General features: G+C 41.6%; 1 protein-coding gene across 11 annotated transcripts in view; it reads left to right on the plus strand.

Annotated features, from left to right (window-relative positions):
- LOC107391272 (potassium voltage-gated channel subfamily KQT member 2) overlaps positions 1 to 17,765 on the plus strand; it is a 52,887-nt gene that overhangs the window by 31,641 nt on the left and 3,481 nt on the right. Inside the window, exons 5-18 of one of the 11 annotated variants that reach the window (XM_070545005.1) lie at positions 926 to 1,051; positions 1,178 to 1,288; positions 2,487 to 2,582; positions 2,660 to 2,754; positions 3,235 to 3,294; positions 5,015 to 5,044; positions 7,748 to 7,801; positions 8,569 to 8,774; positions 11,745 to 11,792; positions 12,580 to 12,597; positions 14,002 to 14,107; positions 15,093 to 15,224; positions 15,690 to 15,758; positions 16,449 to 16,542. In XM_070545005.1, coding sequence (XP_070401106.1) covers positions 926 to 1,051; positions 1,178 to 1,288; positions 2,487 to 2,582; positions 2,660 to 2,754; positions 3,235 to 3,294; positions 5,015 to 5,044; positions 7,748 to 7,801; positions 8,569 to 8,774; positions 11,745 to 11,792; positions 12,580 to 12,597; positions 14,002 to 14,107; positions 15,093 to 15,224; positions 15,690 to 15,758; positions 16,449 to 16,542 — 1,245 coding nt within the window. Of the gene's footprint in view, positions 1 to 925; positions 1,052 to 1,177; positions 1,289 to 2,486; positions 2,583 to 2,659; positions 2,755 to 3,234; positions 3,295 to 5,014; positions 5,045 to 7,747; positions 7,802 to 8,258; positions 8,775 to 11,744; positions 11,793 to 12,579; positions 12,598 to 14,001; positions 14,108 to 15,092; positions 15,225 to 15,689; positions 15,759 to 16,448; positions 16,543 to 17,765 lie in introns of those variants that run through there. The other 10 variants (XM_070545006.1, XM_054746131.2, XM_054746127.2 and 7 more) reach the window with 10 other exon arrangements.

Here is a 17,765-nt window from a genome sequence, read left to right on the forward strand (position 1 = left end):
ACACAGGGCAGTTTGTCATCTTGAAACAAATCTAAATCGTTTATTTAACTGACATAGTTAAAAAAAATTACATTGTCTTAAATTTAGCACAATACTTTCAAATATTATGAAATTCCTTCTGAAAGTGTTGAGCACTAAATCTGAAGTGCTAGCTAAATCCCCCTGCTGCAAATTTTTATCACAAATAACATATAATTAAAAAAAACTACAGTGTAGATATTTATTAATTATTGATAGCATAAATTACCATAACATTTAACATTTTAGTGGTTTTAGAGCTAGCCCTGGTGTGATTAGCCCTACCTGAGGTGGTTCAAGGGTTAATAAAGCATTTTTCACAAAAACACACTTGAAAACATCAGAACCAGGACTTTCAGATCAACATTAGTGCATGCAGCTAAGTGATCCACATGCTGACTAAAAGTGGCTGTTGACCATAAGTAGCATGAATCTCAGCTAATAGTGCCTCTGTGTGGGGTTTGCGTTAAAACTACTGCATGCATTAGTTTTATTGTAACACAATATTCTTCTATGGAGATGAAGCATATTCCCTTCGGTTTTAGTTTAATGAGCTCTGAAGCTCCATCATTTGCTTGCACTAATAGGCTAAGGACAATATCAATGTGTGTGTGTGTGTGTGTGTGTGTGTGTGTGTGTGTGTGTGTGTGTGTGTGTGTGTGTGTGTGTGTGTGTGCGTGTGTGCGTGTGATGTCACAGGGAGGGAGAGGAAATCTGCAGCTTATTTGGGGTCGAGGGAAATAAAGACCTTTATTAAAAACCGCACAGGACATGAAAGTCACGTATTGGTATCCAATATTATTATGGGATGACTGTTTTACAAGTCAACAGTGATTTTGTTGCCTTTCAACATGCTGGATGGTAGTTTACTACATTAGATGCTCACTCAGCTGTTCCTCCCCTGCAGGAGCTCATCACAGCCTGGTATATAGGCTTCCTGTGCCTCATCCTGGCTTCCTTCTTGGTCTATTCGGTGGAAAAGGAGTCAAATGACGAGTTTGAGACATATGCTGATGCTCTTTGGTGGGGACTGGTAAGACCTGAAAACATCTTTAATAGGATAAATCCCTGAGAAGTAATTCTGCATGTTTTATTTCCTGCAGCAGTATTGCGGACATATATTTTACACCACAGGACCTAAATGCTTTGTTGTCACCAGATCACTCTCACCACCATCGGTTATGGAGATAAAGTTCCCAAAACCTGGAATGGACGCATGCTGGGAGCTGCTTTCAGTATGATTGGAGTGGCTTTCTTTGCTCTTCCCGCTGTAAGTTTGTGGGTTTTGGCCGTAAATGCCTAATAAAGATAATTAATAACTCATCTTCATCAAACCCTTGTTAGTAACTGGATTCAGTACCAGGTCCAGCTCTCTGGATTTCCTTTACGTTTCAACAGGGCCGGCCCAAGCCTTTGTGGGGTCCTAAGCAGGTTTTTCTTTGGGGGCCCCCATACCAAGAAGTCAAAACCAGATGATTCATCATTCCCAGGCTACACTATGTGTGTAACATACCCACTATCATTAGCGTCTTTTGTAGTTAGCTTACATCATACAGGTGTTATTCTTGTTATTAATATTAATTTAACAGTAACAGCAAACCAAAAAGATGCTCTAATTAATCAGCTATTTCAAAATGCAGAGTGTTATTTAAATGTGGTATATTAATTTTACCATTCGAAAGTAACATTAGCAGGCATTATTTACAAGAAACAAGCTAAGTTTATTATATTTTGTTCTTAAAATTTGAAACAGGTGTATAAACATGCAAGCACTAAAAATTAAATCACATAACACTATAAAAATTACTTTTTCTTGTGTTTTATCATTTAAAGTTATTACAAACATTTTTCTGACACTATATTTGTGCTCTTGATGGCCCCCTCCGATGGTGTAGGGGCCCCAAGCAGTCACTTAACTTGCACATGTCTAGGACCGGCCCTGCATTCGAAACACAAGTTGGTAATTCATGCAAAGTTTTTTTGCTTTGAAATGAATTATTTTTAACAGAATCCTTCAGATTTGATTGCTTTGTGTTAGAAGTCACAGGGCTAGCTTATCTGGGAGACGTTTTGTATTATTCTCTCTATAGTTTGTCTCCAATCACCAACCTGTCGCTCCCACTAATGACCAGACACTTTAGTAAAACCAGTAACCCATCAAAATAAGCCAAAATTAGGTATAAAAGCTGCTTTTTCCCTTTAACCCTCTGGAGGCAGGCGTTGCAGATTTGCAAAGTTAAAACCTACCTGGTTACTCCACATACGTGTTTCATGAGCATTTTTTAACTCAAAAGTACCCCTGAAGGACTTAGTTGTTCGTCCTCTAATCAAAACTTATCTTGAGCCTGAGAGGGTTAAAAATTATGACCATTCTAGCCACTTTATGACCTTTAAAGGAATAATCAAAATTGTGTTTCAATGTATATTGCTCCCATAATGAAGTTTGCCTGCTCTTATTGGCTGTTTAGGGCATTTTAGGTTCTGGTTTTGCCCTGAAAGTCCAAGAGCAGCACAGGCAGAAGCACTTTGAGAAGAGGCGCAACCCTGCAGCTGGTCTCATTCAGGTATTTGTCCCAGAAAATGGACCAAAATGTGTTTTGTTCCTTGTGATTTAAAGATAAAGAGTATTTTTTCCATTTAGACTACTTGGAGGTATTATTCCACCAATCTTTCCCGGACAGACCTGCTGAGCACTTGGGATTTTTATGAGCAGACGGTGGTGGTTCCAATGTACAGGTATTTCAGGAAATACAACTGTTCTGTCATATCACATTTTGCTAATGTTGTAAAAAATCATTAGCAAAGTGAAACATGGATTTACTATTGCATTCCTAAGTTTTTTCTGTTGAATCAGCTGCTGTGAGTGATCACACACCGGTGTAACATTTCTCTTTTTGCAGAGGATGAGCCTCGGCAGAGACACTTAATTGTTTTGACTGAGTTTAAAAGTCCTCTCCCGTCTATCCAGTTTGTTATTCGGTGTTGGTAGCTCAACCTTTACACACATTTTAAGGCATTTCAGGACCCCTACTTGGAATCTGTGCATGTCTCATTACACTTGGGTTGTAATTGGAGGTGAAAAGCTGAAGGCCAGCAGAACAGATGACTGTCCAACTTGACGGAGTTAGCTCAGAACGAGCCAAAGGCGAGAACCGACCTTTGGAGTAGACGAAAGCATCTTGACAGAATGAAACTGCGCTTTTTGTCTTTTCCCAGAATTATTCCTCCTCTGAATCAGCTGGACCTGCTGAGGAATCTGAAGGGCAAGTCATTCAGGTATGATGACAAGAGCAGGATACGTGGATTATAATGACAGCGGTGTTAAGTAATCCTGAAAGACAAAGAAAAGACAGATTTCAATTCCAATTATGAAACAGTTATGATATTTTATGAACTTTTAAAAGGGACATAATATGGAAAACTCATGTTTTTGCAACACATTCTCACACCCAAGGCGTCAAAATATGACGCGTGACCAAGTCTCAATATATGACGATTCGGGGCGCCCCAGCGCGTCAGGAAACAACGATCAGGGACAAACAGCTGACGCAGCGTCCCAGAGCATCGGTATCCAACGCCGGTGGTGAGACGGACATCAGAACTACTTGTGAACAACTTAACCTTCCCCTCACCCCAATCTTAACCTTAAGGTCACAGTTTATTGGCCTTAAGGTTAGGATTGGGGTGAGGGGAAGATTAAATAGTCAAATAATGTCCGTGTGACCTCGCGAGTCAAACAGTGACGGCAGCGGAGACACGTGAACCAGCGTGTCCCTGATCGTCATCTCCTGATGCGCTGGGGCATCCCGAATCGTCATATATTGAGGGTTGGTCACACGCATCATATTTTGACGCCTTGGGTGTGAGAGTGTGTTGGTTTTTGCATCCTTTTCTACTGTCTTGTATAAATACTCAAAACATAAAAAAGACCCATCAATCTCTTTTTCTTTTCAGTGTTTGGTTTTAGGATTTATGAGCCTAAAATAAAGCTGTTTAAAAAAGTCCCCGTTTGTGATGTCACAAATTTTGCAAACTTGCATAGAGCCCCCTCTTACCTCTCCAGACTGGAGGAGTAGCAAGTCTACTCTGACCCCCTCCCAGATATCGGAGCTTTTCAGCTTATAGCAGCCTGAGCGCGGAATGGGTGGACGTGGCCAGCTCCAGCTTGTTTCTTAAAGTGACAAAGCCCTACAATGGCTCATTCTGGCAGGAACTGAAAAATCCAAGCCAATTAAAATAGTGAAACTGCTTCATGGGAGAGGGATTAAGTACAAAGAACCCCATAAACATGTTTTAGATTAACCAAAGAACTATTAGACCTTTGTAAATGACAAGTTTCCTTTTGAAAAGAGCAAATTTGTAACGAATCCGCACAAACCTGCCATTCAGCAAGCAGCTGACTGCACTTAACAAGTGGTGATGACAAGGTCATTTGTGGTTTAGGCAACAAAGTGTAATTCATTACCACCTTAGCTGAGATTCTAATATCTGAAAACACACATTTTTATCAGTATCAACAATTAATCTAATAGGACATTTACAAAGTTAAAAAGTAACAAAAAATGCTAATTCATTATATAAGTAAGTGAAATATTATTATTAATATTCATAAGAAACACATTTGTCATTGTGTTAGACTTGAAGAGACAACTGCCAAAGTCAACCAATGATATTTGGGATTGCCGTAATCTTGTGGAAGGACAGCAAAAGTTTTAGGATATCTTTCATTTATCGGATATCTCATTCTGAATCATTTTTTGTAGTAAAAGTGGATCATATATGAATAATAGCAGACTGCTGCTGGTTGTAAAGTCGCTACTGCTGCCCCCTGCTGGTGAAATAAAACCAGACACTACTTCTTCTCAGATGTTGAGCTAAATCCAGGATAAGAGTTGTTCCCGTCCTCAGGGCGGAAGGATCTCGCTCCATCAAAAAGGAGCATATCATTAAGACCACTTTTGTTCTGTGAAACAGTTTGTGTTCTTTCTTCCTACAGGAAGGAGTCTCAGGCAGAACCCTCTCCCAGGTCTGTGAACTCACTGCTCCATGTCTCCTGTCATCTTTCTTTTGGCTTCTCTTCAATTTTGCTCTTAGCTGCTGCTGAGGCACTCTTCTTGGGGGAGTGTGTGTGTGTGTGTGTGTGTGTGTGTGTGTGTGTGTGTGTGTGTGTGTGTGTGTGTGTGTGTGTGTGTGTGTGTGTGTGAGCATGTGAATGTGGGTTTGTGCCTCCTTCAAGAATGGTCATGATGCATTTGCTCTCTTGCTCACGCCCAAACTTGCAGCGTTACCAAATATTCCTGGGTGACCAGATCCCAGCTAAACACCGGCAGCGGGAAGAGTGTGTGGGCACAATACCACAGATAAAAAAGTAGCCTAAGCCTTCTGGGAGCACACTAATAGACCACGCATTCAGATGTCGGCTGTAAGTTTTATACATGAATTTAATTTTATTTATGTTTTAATCCGAAATGCACTCGGTTGTAGCTGAACTTTCCGTCATATTCCCAATGAAATCCACAACATTAAGTCAAACCTTACGTGGGTTCTTAAATGGTTGAGGTGGATGACCTGTTACTGCATTAAAGGACTCGTTCACTGAAAAACTATAACATTTGTTTTTATTTGGAAATACGATTGTTTACCCTGAGCTGCAAAAGCGTGGTGAATGTAAAAATTCCCTTCAGCCCCCTTCCTCTGCATTAGCCACAGAAAGGATAGACCCTTTTACTGTTTGTAAACAATATGACGTCAGCGAGATTGCGCGCGCAACTGGGCAACAGAGAATGGCGTTGTTTCAGGCTTTATCAAGCTACGCTGCGGGGTTATCACCGGCAAATCTTGAATGTTATATTATTAAACTCACTTTAACGAATGGCAACAGACTCCCGGATCCCTGTGGCATTACGGAATGGGTGGAAGATGTAGGTGCGTGGCCAGATATCCAGTGGCCCGATATATATACGTTTTTAGTGGAGAGGCCCAGTAAGTACACATGTGAGAAGCTACGGGCATACAAATCGTTAGATGCATACAACTATGTTGTCTGTGGCCACGTACAGAAAGTAAAATATCACGACATAGACTCTGAGTTTTGCGTCTTGAAGGCAGAAGTCCTTCCTAGCCAAAGACACGGACACAAGACTGCTATGTACGAGGCTTGGGTCATAGTAAACAAACCAGAGAACTACGTACCTGCATGGCAGGGTGAGTATAGCATAGGTTTCTTTTTTTAGCGTGCTCAGAGTACAATCGTGTTAATTTTAGAGAAATACAGTTTATACTAATATGCAGTGAGAAAATACAGATGAATTAGAATGAAATGTTAATTTCATTTGCAAACCAGCAAACACAACTTACTTTATTTAATAGAACACACGTTAGCCAGCTTTCTGGTGTAATCTTAGTACATAATTACCTTACCTGATATAAACTGGGCGCTACAAACTCGAGCATTTCGGATCGTGTTTTCAGTCCAGTTTTCATCAACCCTTTTGATGGCCTGCAGCCACAGACGCCTCCGATTTTGTTGAAATGGATGTGCTCCCTTCGGAGTTCTGTAAAGTTTCAGTCCACTGCTTGAAGAGAAGCGATTCTGGCATCCATACACGCAACAACCCGACATTTTTATGTGCTCAGAACTTCAAAACAAAGGGTTTAAAACGCTGTTTTAGTATCGAGTGTGAATGAGGAAGCCTTCACTCTCGTTGCCAGGCTGCGCGCGCAACTTTTCATGACGTAGGTAGTAAAAGGGTCTATACAGACGGGAAAACGATTGAGTCAGGCTGTGTTAATTTTGTGGCAACAACATGGCGGAACACACTCAAACTTGTGTTATTGGTGGAGATGAAACATCAACGTTTCAGAGCAAAGAGTCAGTGGTAGCTTTGTGTTGCTGTTAGCCAGTCAGAGGCAAGATGTCCAAATATCAGGAACTAAGACTCCGGATCCTGTCGTCTGAAGCTACTTTCTCCTCTAGCAGAATTCTCCGTGCTGAAACAGGAGATTTAATTCCCCTGAGTATGACTTACAAGGCCCTCGTTCCTACTAGAGACCTCTGCAAAGGTATTAAAAACATGAGCGAACGACTTCTTTAAAACAGACAGACCTCAGTAATTAAGCAGTGAGAATTTCATTAAAATGTGCCCTCTCATTCATTAGATACGTATCTAAAAATCATGCGAAGACACACTTTTTAAACACTATCACAGGAGTTTAATGCATCCAGCGTAGTAGCAGCTACAGAAGCACCCCCCCCCCACCCCCCCACCTACAGAAAACCAAAAATTTGGGACATCCCCTATTGTTCCTTCCCACCCACAGAGGGACTCCTGGTCACCCAGAATATTCACCAATAAATTGTTCTTTGACAGCCGAGCTTTCAGCATCGCCTCAAGAACGTTGGTTTGCAACACTTTCAGAGCCGTGCTTGATTTCTACCATGCTGGTTTCGGGAAAGAAAGCGTGTAATAATGGACAATGCAGTAACACTTTACCACACATGGCGTTTCACTGTTTTGCACGACTGCTGATGTGCTCAGTTGTGCAGGAAAATGCACCAACTATGACTTGAGATACATTTTTAAAACTAATTGGAAAAAACAGATAGACCAGACGCTTTAAACGTGTAATAAAGTGTTACTGGCATCATCTTATGGCACACGGGTGTTTTTGTGATGGTTTCCACTGCTATTTTACCTTTTTGTCTCTCCTCTACTGCCCTCCACTCCAGTAATGAAAATGCACACAAAGACAGACTTTGTGGGTGCTGCCCGAGAACTATTAGGTATAGTTGCTGCACAGATACTAACAACTGCACTGCAAGACTTTGTGCTTCTGTCCAACCTGTTTCTTTTCGTCTCCAACCACAAGTAAAACCACTGAAAAGAGACATTTTCAGCAACATGACTAGTTCCTAATTATGTGTAAAAGTAAAGTCACACGAATGAGATTTTCTGCTTTAACCTTTTTACATTTTCTCTCAGGAAATATGTAGACACACGCGTGTTTAGGCCCCTGCCACTGTTGATTTATGGTTTCCTTTTAGTAACGTCTTTATGCTCTTTATTTGCTTGCTGCCTTTTTATTTTTTGCCAATTCAGCCCTTGTAAAATTGTGTTCAGCAGGCGAGGTGCACATTGCTGAGTACCTAACAATCCCCGAGTATCTGGCGAAGTGTAACGATGTGAGGGTGAATTATTTAGCAAGATTTTTGTTTCTCTTTAAACTTTTGTTTTGCATAGCGTGAGACCACAGCTCGTCCTTTTGAGATGCACAGTGGCAGTTTGCTTCCCATGCATGCCTGCTTGTAGTTTCCTGCCGCTTGCCTGATTCACTGAATGCTCCACCATGCTCGTATGTGGACACGGCTGCCTCTGCTCTAGGATTTTACCCTCTTTGAGTTTTCTCTGAGGTAAGAAAATAGCCACATCAGTGCTGACCTCTACATATTCTCTAAATTACACATTATGTAGCTTTGATTTAGTTAAGAAATGCTGTAAAATATGAAACTTGCATTCAGTAAATTGAGTTCTGGTTGCTTGTTCTGTGTAGTCGGAAGCCCAGTCTGAAAGACAAGGTGTTTCCCAGTCCTTCCAAAGCTCCAGTAGTCAAAGGGAAAGCTCCCTTTCCAGGGGTGGAGGATGGCGCTGAGGCGAGTCCCAGCAAGGTCGCCAAGAGCTGGAGCTTCACTGAGAAGAATCGAGGACAGAAACACTCCCTAAAAATCCGAGGCAGCACCTCACGCCAAAACTCAGACGGTAACAAAACTGCACACAATACACACTCTAACTGCAAAAAGATGACTTTTCACGATAAATTAGGTTTATTCATGTTGTTCTTTCCTTCCAAAACTATCTGAATAAACAACCTACCTGATAAAAAGTGTCACTCCAATGATCCGGGATGCAGGATTCTGTGCGATATTTAGATGAAAAGTAATGTCTGACTTTTTAAAATGATTTCCTTTATTCAGTTCATTTTAGATATACAGAGACGAAGAGAACGGAAGTCCAGTTAAATCTAATAAAATATTGCTACACGAAAAACACATCATGTACATTTATTTGTCTTTAATTTTACTTTGAGTGTATGAAGTATAATAATGTATTAATTACACAGACAGACTGGATTCATGCCCCGTAAAGCAAAGATATGCTTATTTATCACACAAAAATTATTGTTTCACGGCCAATGTTCATGTCATTCAAAGGCACATGTAAGACTCCTACAGTGAAATAATCACAAAACAGCCAAACGTCTCAATCATGTTGGAAAGAAGGTTACATTGAAATGATTTCCTTCTCAGCCGACTGGGACATTGTCAGTTTTTCTCCTCTCAAAAACCAAAGAGGGACGTAGTCTTTGTTTACAGTAGGAGCCTGCAGGGTTGCCAAGTCTGCGCTAGTGTGTTGTTCTGGACACTAGGGGCAGTACAGATTAATACTGACAGCAAAAGAAGAATTGAGAATCCGAGGCCATTTCTCAATACTCAAGGACGCTGGTACATTCTTGTGTACCAGACAAGTATGTTCTTGGCAAGGACACCATGGGAGGACGAGGACAGCATTTGGAACAGAACTGTACTCCCTTGTGTCCTGGCAACAAGCATAATAATACTTCTTGCTACAGTTAAAATAAACTACTTGACATAAAAATAAAGGTCTAGTTTGTTCCTTAAAGTGAGAGTCAAGGCCTGGGTGGAGATGTATGTCATCCACACTTCCTGTTAGGAAAACGCTTCTGAAAGAGGCTTCGCCTGGCGGGCCAAGAGAGCGGCACTGAGGCAGTAGTAGACCGAACCCCCCACCCCCTCTCCCCCCGCGTGCGCTGTCGGAGTTTCTCAATCTAAAAACTGGCTGTTACTCACACAAGACTTACCCCTCAGGAGAAAAGCAGACACATATTCAGCAGCATTCTGGAGGATTTCCTGTTAACCACGATCATTAGATGAAAAGCGGAGGAGGGCATTTTTTTCAAGGAGGTGAGCGGCTCAGAGAGCCAGCGTGTCATATCGGCAGGTGAGTGGCTGAGCCAGGTGGAGGTGCGGCTGCCTCACCTGGAGACCAGTGCGGTGCCGCCACGTAGCACTTTGCTGACAACGTCACGTTTTTCAGCTCAGCCATCAGCCACAGCTGATTCTACATAAATGTGGAGCAGAGTTTTTAACCTGAAGATGGAGATAGAATTATGGTTTTGGGCTAAAATATTAAATTTAAAGTAAGTTGCACTAAACTGCCACACTAATGATTACACATGTGTGCAGCACCATTAGACACTCATCTGTACAGGTTATCAGCAAAAAAAAAGTTAATTTAGGTGTTACTTGCTCTTTAAATAACAAAATAACAATGAAAACGTATTATTTGTATATTATTTGGCTGACTTTTGATCAAAAATAATAAAATACTAGCATTTTCCACTCTTTAATGAAAAAAATAAGTGTATTTTCATCAGAACATGGCTACGGTGCTCTTATTTTGATAGTGGGTTAGCTAATTGGCAATTTGAAGGGTTGTAAAGATAAAAACCCAAACACACACACACAGCACAATATACAGTTTACACACGATTATTTACAACAACAAACAACTTTATATTATTTAATTTATATTTCTAATATAAAACATTACAGTTATTAGCTTTTTCCTTTGTTGATGATGTTTTACAAGGACGTGAGTACACAAGTACAGACACGTACGCATGTTGAGAAGTGGCCCTAGATGGATGCTGTATGTGACTTTTCCTCCCTGTAATAAAGTTCTGTACTGATACGCATTTGCGTCAGCATTGGTAATTCCACACTGGTCGGCAAATTGCAGCAACCTGCCCTAGTAACAGGAGCGAAACCAGAAGTTATTTCATTTACCCCAAAGAATTCACAACATCCTTTAGTTTTACTCTAATATCAGAAAAGGAAGGCTAGAGGGTAACGTTGACATAACAATGCTAACAGTAAATTAGAAACAAATAGAAGCTATGTTGTTTAACAACAAACGACTAAATATTACCTTGAAATCAATTTGATCTACTTTTCAACTTACTGTGTAGAATCTTCCAACGCTGATCCGTAATTTGAAATAGTCATGAAACCCACGGAACGGTAGCGGCAGAGTCACTCGTGTGACAATGGGCTGCCATACCCAAATTTGACCACAGGATGTCAGTCTAACTTTATTCTCGCATAATGCACCTTTAACTTGTCTGAACTACACAACCGATTTTATTAATTCATTTTTATTTTGTCATTGCACAATTTGCCCAATTTTATTCCAGTGACTCTTTATGATGTTAAAGGACGTAAACCAGAGTTGCGTGTGGCTTCACATGAGTCTCTGAACTCCGCACTTAAAGGCTTTCCAGAAGGACAACATGCAGAAATCTGCAAGGAGAATGGAGGATCAATAAAGGACAGAGAGAAGCTATTTGTCCTCCTTCATTCATAAAAAAGAGAGATGTTGTCTCCTGCAAGGGTCCAAAACCAGAGCAAAGTGTCTGTTTCAAGGCAGCTTTTCAGCTAGGGGTTGATGAGCCAAAGAAGATTCTGGTCAGATGTTTTGGTGTTGAGTCACTATTTACTGCAGTTGATGCAAATACATCCATCCACCATCCCAGGCCAATGTATCACTGTCAACAAATATATTTCTCTTCTTCACCATTTCTTTGGCTTTTTTTGTAAAGAATTTGAACCGATTCTCATTCTTCTTCTTTCACCTCATGACACGATAAAGTGCTGATTGAAATGCAGGACGACGACTTTGGACTGAAGAGTTCTCCAGGTTAGACGAGTTATCATGATATGTCTTCAGCTTCAACTGTAATGTCATCTGCATCGTGATCTAGATAGGTGGTTCTCAAACTTTTTATGAGGAGTATCACCGTAGAATACCGTAAACTCAGCAGGTAACACCAAAATGAAGCTCAAACCCCAATAACCATAAAAGTTGATGCTTCTGTTCAGAACTGACATAAAATCTGCTTTAATGCCCAATTCGAATCCATCCATCCGTCGTCGATACCTGTCTCCAGCAGTCATTGTGTGAACCTAACAATGTCCACATTTTTATTAAAGACGGGATCTTGATTGATTTGCGCCCATCTATACCTTGCCACCAACTCCCAGCAAATGGTTTTAGTCTGAAGACTGATTCCATGAGAACTTTCAAGATTACAGAAATGGACCAAACCCAGGTTGAAGGATGCTGTCTAGGATGATCCGTGTAGGAGTTACAAAGAACATAAACTTGAGTTTTGATCCAACAACAATATCAACCGTCCTGGTGCAGTTGATGTCACATACAATATTACCCGGAAACGATTGATAACACATTTTTTTCCGGTTAGAAGGATCCCGAGTACCAACGGCGGAACCTGCGCTACAGTTTGAGAACCATGGATCTAGAAGATCAGTTACATTTAGATTAAATGCACAAGCAGACGGGCGTGAGCCAGAAACTGTCCCTGGATTCCAAACTCTTCCATGATTACAACTGACCTGACCATTGTCATGCAGCTAGAATCCATAACAACTCTTTTTCCATGTCTCTCTCCTCTCTCTTTTTGCAGCAATTGAAGGTTTAATAAGTAAGACATTAGGAACATATCTATCTATCTATTTTGGTTGGCTTCTGTGGAGGAAACTATAAGAAAAACGGTCTGAGGAAACTGCATGTCGGCTCTGTTGACTTGACATGAACCCTTCCTAATTTTCTTGTATTACATTTGTTTTTGTCCCCCTTTGTGACTGAAGGCTGTAAAGCATGAGTGTAGATGTAATTAAGCATGACATGATTTGATTAATTGTAACTAAAATGTTTCTTAAAGCTGGGGCACGTAGTGTGACGTCATCAGGGAGAGGGTTAGTTTTTGAAATTTGAACAGTGATGGCTCCCACCCTGCATGCACACACCAATAGCCTTTTAGCACAAACAGAGAAATAATGTTTTCAATATGTTCCTGCTGACTCGATTCTAACTACTTATCTCCTCAGCCTTCATTGGGTTCTGTAGAATCTGCTAATCACTCGTTTTAATCAAACCTGCAGCGCTGTACCAGGGAAACATCTAAAACTGGCAGGAAACTGGCTAGCATACCTGTGCTAATTCAACAAGCTAAAACAGAAGGCCAATGTAAGCGTATGGTTTAATACTAAATCAATCACTTAGCTCCATTACACAACAGGTAAATCCCTTTTCATTCCCCTCCCTCTTCAACAGTTAGCTTGGGGGGGGGGGGGGGGGGGGGGGGGACAACGGTCCGGACCACGCCCATCAGCCCGGGAGTGTCCAGAACTCCCAGATTGCCGCTACTGGTTGCTCTAGGCTGACCTTAATTATTCGTTCTGCTGTAGAGGGCAGGAGAGGGACTTAGGGGAACTATAAATTCTGACAGAACAGGTTCAGATTGTCAAATCAAAGCATTTTTAAGTTGATTTAAAAAAACGATACCATGTACCCCAGCTTTAAAACAACACAGCTTTCTTTATGCCCCAATTTTTACAGCAACAGTGGGCTAAGCTAATAGTGGGTTCAAGTCAAGCGGTGCCAAGACAAACACAAATTGACCCAGATTTATTATGGTTATGCTTTTTTGCATGAAAAGACCTCACTTTCCCTACCAGATTATCAGCTTTTGTCTGTAATCAGGTCTTGACACCTTATTGAAACTCCACTGAAGAGCTTTTGGCTAGACTAAACATGCCAATTATGATGCTAGTCTAATACTAATTGGTGGTGGGAAGAGAGTACTTATTCAAAAGGTTTCGGTTAAGCTTTACTGCATCAGCACCATCCTTCAATTCTGCTCTACACAAGTCTTTTTCCTGTCGCTCATAGCGCTCACAAACAGGGTCTCAGGCTTGAAACCAACATGAAAGCTGTGACTGGAAACCATGAAATCAGCAGCCCTGCTTTGCTTCTGCTGTTCAGGCTCGTCACACAGAAGCAGGCAACCACATCTCTAATGACTGGCTTTGTTTTTGCTGTCCAGAGGCAAGCCTCCCGGGAGAGGAAATCGGTGATGATAAGAGCTGCCACTGTGAGTTTTTCACTCAAGAGTTACCTCCAGGATTGAAGGTTACAATTAGAGCAATTTGGTAAGGATTCACTTCACTGATTAAGACGTTTTAGGAAAATGTTCCAGTGATGAGAACATAAACACTTGAAGTTGACCTTTTTTTCTCCTCTTAGGTTAGATGTTATAAAATGCACGTCAGGAAGTTCATTTGGTCAAATTTAGGCCTTGAAACTCAAGCGTTGGACTTGGAGATGACTTAAAACTCGAGTGGAAATGCTTAAGAGTTATTTCTGGCTTAGAACAAAAAATCAACTTTGTCCCTCATGTAATAATTCAGTCAGCACAGGGAGCTCTTTAAGCACATGCAAAAACTAGATGGTGATGGTGGCAGAAGAATTAAGTGCCCACCTCCTTACTGGAAGTTTGCAGGTTCGTGCTCGCTCTGTTGCAGTCGTGACCTTTGGCAAGGCACTTCACCCTTGCCTGCTGGTGGTTGTCGACAGGACTGGTGGCACCAGCCTTCAGGCTTCTGTCAGTGCACCAGCGCAGCTGTGGCTACAATGTAGCTCATCACCACCACCATGTGAATGTGTGCGTGGGTGGGCAAATGACTGCTTTGTTGTAAAGCACCTTGGGGGGTTGTAGAACTCTATAAGGCTCTACAACGACAGGTTGTTTACCATTTTAGGTGGTGTTTCTTAAATCTTTCTCATAGTATCTGATTTGTGAGCATTTTTGGCTTTGCCAAATGCACTTTAGTGTTATTTTAGCCAAATGTATTTGTCTAAAAATCAAAGAAAAATGAAAGTGTTGCTAAATCAGCTGAAACGGACCATACAATTCACTTTAAAGGGTTAGAAAAATAGAAGAACCTTAATTGTCTTTTGGGCTTTCTTGCAATTCTATAATTCTCTCCAACAAAAAAAGTTATTTCCTGTCTGGTGGAATAATTACAGAAGTAGGCAAGTCAGTGAAGCTTCAAGGGTTAGAGTGGTGGTACTTTCACTAGTTTCAGTAATCAGTGAGAAGTTTCTGTTGGGTTCACAATGTGATATTCTACGCAGCATCATGAAGTTCCTGGTGTCTAAGAGGAGGTTCAAAGAGAGCCTGAGACCTTATGATGTCATGGACGTGATTGAACAGTACTCCGCAGGACACCTGGACATGTTGTCTCGCATTAAGAACCTGCAGTCCAGGCAAGTACATGTTCACTGTTTGAGCTGATTTATGTGAGATACTATTAATGTGTTCATTATAGTGTTTAAATTCTTAAGGTTCTGTATAGTAGCAGTCATTCACTAACATAGCGGATACACACATGTCGATTTGCCCGTCTCATTTGTCCAGCTACATGTGCTGTATTCAGATCTGTAATATATCAGCAGCTTTTGTCTGAAATCACGATACAAACTCACTTCGTCACATATGTACTCAGTGTAACATCAGTGTGTTTTATTTATGTCGGTTATATCAGGATCCTCAAATCTTGATGCCCTGCAGGTCTAACATGCAATGAAATATATTCCAGCAGTGAAAACACTTTTCATCCATGAAGCAAGTCAGGCTCACCATGTGTGCTGTGTGTGTGGAATATATTGATGTGATTCCCACGTTGCTTCATTGTTGCACTGCCCTCATGTCGTCTCTGTGTGCCTCGCCAGGGTAGATATGATTGTTGGGCCCCCTCCCCCAACAACACCTCGTCATAAGAAGTCCACTGAAGGCCCTAGGTTAGGTTAATAGATTGCACCTTTAGAATGAACATGTTACCGGCATTATTCTCTTGATATCAAATACTGGAGCAGATGCATATTTCATCATTTTGACTGAGGAACCCCTTTTGAGACCAGGACAAGTGATCTGTCTCGTAAAACTAAAGCAAATACAGAAATGCAAGAGATAGAGGTAAAATCAACGCTACTTTCTGTGCTGAATTTAGCTGCTTTGTACAGTTTTATGAGCTGCCTGCAAGAAAAGGCCAGAAACTCATATTAACCCTACAGTTTTGTTGATGAGCCTCATCATATGACCTCACTCAATAGGGGTTTAAAGTGCAAGTTGCTTGTTCCCATAGAGACAGAGGGAGAGATTCCCCAGTAGGATGCAATTGAAATGAAGCATGAAGCACCAACAAAGGCATGCCAAGTGATGCATTTTGGCTCCAGACTGTAAATCTGTCAACTCAAGCTTTGGTTCTACCTCATCTCATAATGCATGCATTCACGCATTTCATCAAACCTTTCAAAAGGCCATCATTTCAAACACGTCTGTGTGAAGTTTCACAAAAATCATTATCTCACACTTTTTTTGAGTGAGATTCATCCTCTTTTTTGCATTTGACAGTTGTTTAAGGAAAGCTAATAAGTTTGGAGAAATGTGATTATTTTTTACGTCTAAGACGTCTCTTTTTCAACCTCTAGAGTTGACCAGATAGTTGGAAAAGGCTCTAAAGCTGACGGGGACGTTACAGAGGACCAAAGCATGATGGGACGTCTAGTCAAAGTAGAAAAACAGGTATGTTTCACCCAGGCCTGGCTCTGGCCACATGGGTGCCCCAAGCAGAATTGCATTCTTCAGGCCACCCCACTAAAGTGCTAAGCATGCAGAGTGACTCACAGACGTTCTTTCCCACCAGCCTGATTGGTTGGTGCCCTCCTGGCCACTTGGTGCCCTACGCATGGCACGCACCAGCGCTAGGTTCCCCCTTCTCCCTCCTACCGATTGAAAGCAGAATTACAATTGTCGTAAACAACCCTGCTGCTGCAACCGCTTCTACTGTCACCCGTCTCCCTCTCCACTGCCACACTCGTCAACCACTTCCAGCTTTCAATCTGGTGATCACATATGGTTGGAGCAAGACAAGCAATCCAATGGGAAGGAGCGGCAAGGCTTCCATGGAGAGAACCAGCGTTATCCCCCGCACAATGTTTAGAGGGAGAGGGAGAACTTTCATGTCAAAGTGCAAATGCTAATCACGGAGAATTATATCTTGTATGTCCCTAAACAGCTACAGTATTTCACTGTGGTCAGGGGTGGACTGGCCTATCTGGCATTCTGGCACTGTCCCAGTGGGCTGCTTAGCCAAGTGGGCTGCTTGCCCAGCTTGGGCCGACACTACTCCACAGTTGGTGATCTGCAGAACATTAGCTACATGGTAACCCGAAGCTAACAGAGTTTTTCCAGGCGTTTTTAGCTAGAAAAACGCGGTAGAGCGATGGCGTAGGAGTTGTTTTACCGAGTTAGCATGTAGCTAATGTCTCGTTGATCTCCGCCTATGGAGAATGAGCTGATCTTGAAGGTCAGGGCTCCCGGTCGCAGCGGTCTGGCACTGCTTGTAATTTAACAGTCCCAGTTCATACTAGATCTCACATTCAGCCTAGAGACGAGTCCGCAGGCGGCAACAACCGCACCCCCACCGCTTTCCCAATTGGGAGGGCCGACAATTCGTAAAAATGCCAGGGCCGAATTTTGGTCCCAGTCCACCCCTGACGGTGGTGCATGACTATGAAGCATTGACCACAGTTTATAAAAATGTAAAATTTCAAGCTACTTGGAATATTTAGAATAGACGTTGATGAGAAATATTAATGAAAAAGGACAAGTTTGTAAATGGATTCACATAGTTTAACAGTAATAGGTAACATATTACACACTGTGCCTTTTCCTGCTAACAGTCAACGTCTCATGGACGTGCAGATCATGTCTATGTTGAGTCTGTTGGTCCAGACAACATATGT

The sequence above is a fragment of the Nothobranchius furzeri genome, chromosome 15 (assembly GCF_043380555.1).
Source record: "Nothobranchius furzeri strain GRZ-AD chromosome 15, NfurGRZ-RIMD1, whole genome shotgun sequence".
Lineage (NCBI taxonomy): Eukaryota > Metazoa > Chordata > Actinopteri > Cyprinodontiformes > Nothobranchiidae > Nothobranchius > Nothobranchius furzeri.